The 1,508-nt window shown below is 29.8% G+C and overlaps 1 protein-coding gene across 1 annotated transcript in view; it reads right to left on the bottom strand.

The window, feature by feature from the left end:
• LOC122332563 (torsin-1A-like) overlaps nucleotides 1–1,277 on the bottom strand; it is a 5,343-nt gene extending 4,066 nt beyond the window's left edge. Inside the window, 1 exon segment of the mRNA XM_043229895.1 lies at nucleotides 1,006–1,277. Within this exon segment, the coding sequence (XP_043085830.1) occupies nucleotides 1,006–1,192 (187 nt within the window). The 5' untranslated portion in view covers nucleotides 1,193–1,277.
• Nucleotides 1,278–1,508: the final 231 nt, after the last annotated feature.

Genomic DNA, 1,508 nt, shown 5'->3' with positions numbered 1-1,508 from the left:
CAAATTAAAAAAAAATTAAATAAGCGCTTGCGTTATAAAACACGTTGACATTATTACCCGAATTATGATTTTTGGCTGTACTGTCATACAGCCTATAATATAGGTTAATAATTAATATTTATTACGTCAACACTACACGAGAAAACAAAACAATGACAATTTATATATATATATATATATATATATATAATACATACATATATATATATATATATATATATATGTATTTATTAAAATAGTAAATAAATACATATATATATAAATATATATATATATATATATATGTACATAATAAATACATATAAATAATAAATACATATATATATTTATATATATGTATTTATTTATTATTTATATATATACATATTTATATATATGTATTTATTTATTTATTTTAATATATACATATTTATATATGTATTTATTTATTATTTATATATATAATAAATATATATAAATAATAAATAAATATATATATAAATATATATATATAAATAAATATAAAAATATATAAATATAAATATATATAAATAAATATAAAAATATATAAATAAATATATATAAAAAAATATATATATATATATATATATATATATATATATATATTTATATATATATATACTAAAAGGAAAAATTGAATATTAAAATAAATGTTAAATAAAATGAAACTGAAAAAATATATATACATTTACATAATCTGAAATTGAAATAAATTAAAACTAAATAGAAAAAAACGAACAAACCAATAACTGACAAAGGACTAATAAAAAAAGACAAAAGAACATAAGTATCAGTACAAAACAATACAGTATCAGTACAAGAATTAGCGCTATAATACATGATGTACTGTGTGTAAAAGCGTAACAGATTATGAATTATTATTATGAAGTACACGAGCCTTTAATAAAGCAGGCTAAACGTAAATGAAATTAACGCTAATTAACGTTGACGTCTGCATCACGACCGTAAACGCGTTCCGCAACGACGAGTAAAGTCAAAGCAGACCTGTGTTGTTGTACGAGATCCACTCGGGTCGGCAGCATTCGTGAAAGTAGTAGAGCGCGTTCTGATACCGGGCCAGGAAGCCGGTGAGAGCCGCGGCCACACCGACGGCGAGGCTCGCGCTGACCGGCTCCACCGCCACACTCCCGCACACGCAGCCCGCCAACAGCAGCGCGCACGTCAGCCGCATCCCGCCGCCTGACACCGGGGAGCCGGACCCGCGCGCGTCCGCTTAACGGTTGACGACCGGCGGCTTCCGGAGAGAGGAGCGGGCGCGAGCTCGACGTCATGACGTCACGCGTTCCCGTCGCGTACTTCGAAAAGTCCGCGTCTGGTAAATTTAAGAAGGATATCGGCGTTAACTGCACTTTTTGTGCAGTTGTTGCACGACAAAACGTACTTTTTGATTTGCATTTTGAAAATGCTGTTTTTGGATATAATCTACTCGTTTCATTACTGAAGTTTTACATTCATAAAGCTGTGCTCTGTCTTTAAAATTTTCGAGT

This window comes from Puntigrus tetrazona, unplaced genomic scaffold (assembly GCF_018831695.1).
Source record: "Puntigrus tetrazona isolate hp1 unplaced genomic scaffold, ASM1883169v1 S000000116, whole genome shotgun sequence".
Lineage (NCBI taxonomy): Eukaryota > Metazoa > Chordata > Actinopteri > Cypriniformes > Cyprinidae > Puntigrus > Puntigrus tetrazona.
This window is presented reverse-complemented; position numbering and strand designations above follow the sequence as displayed.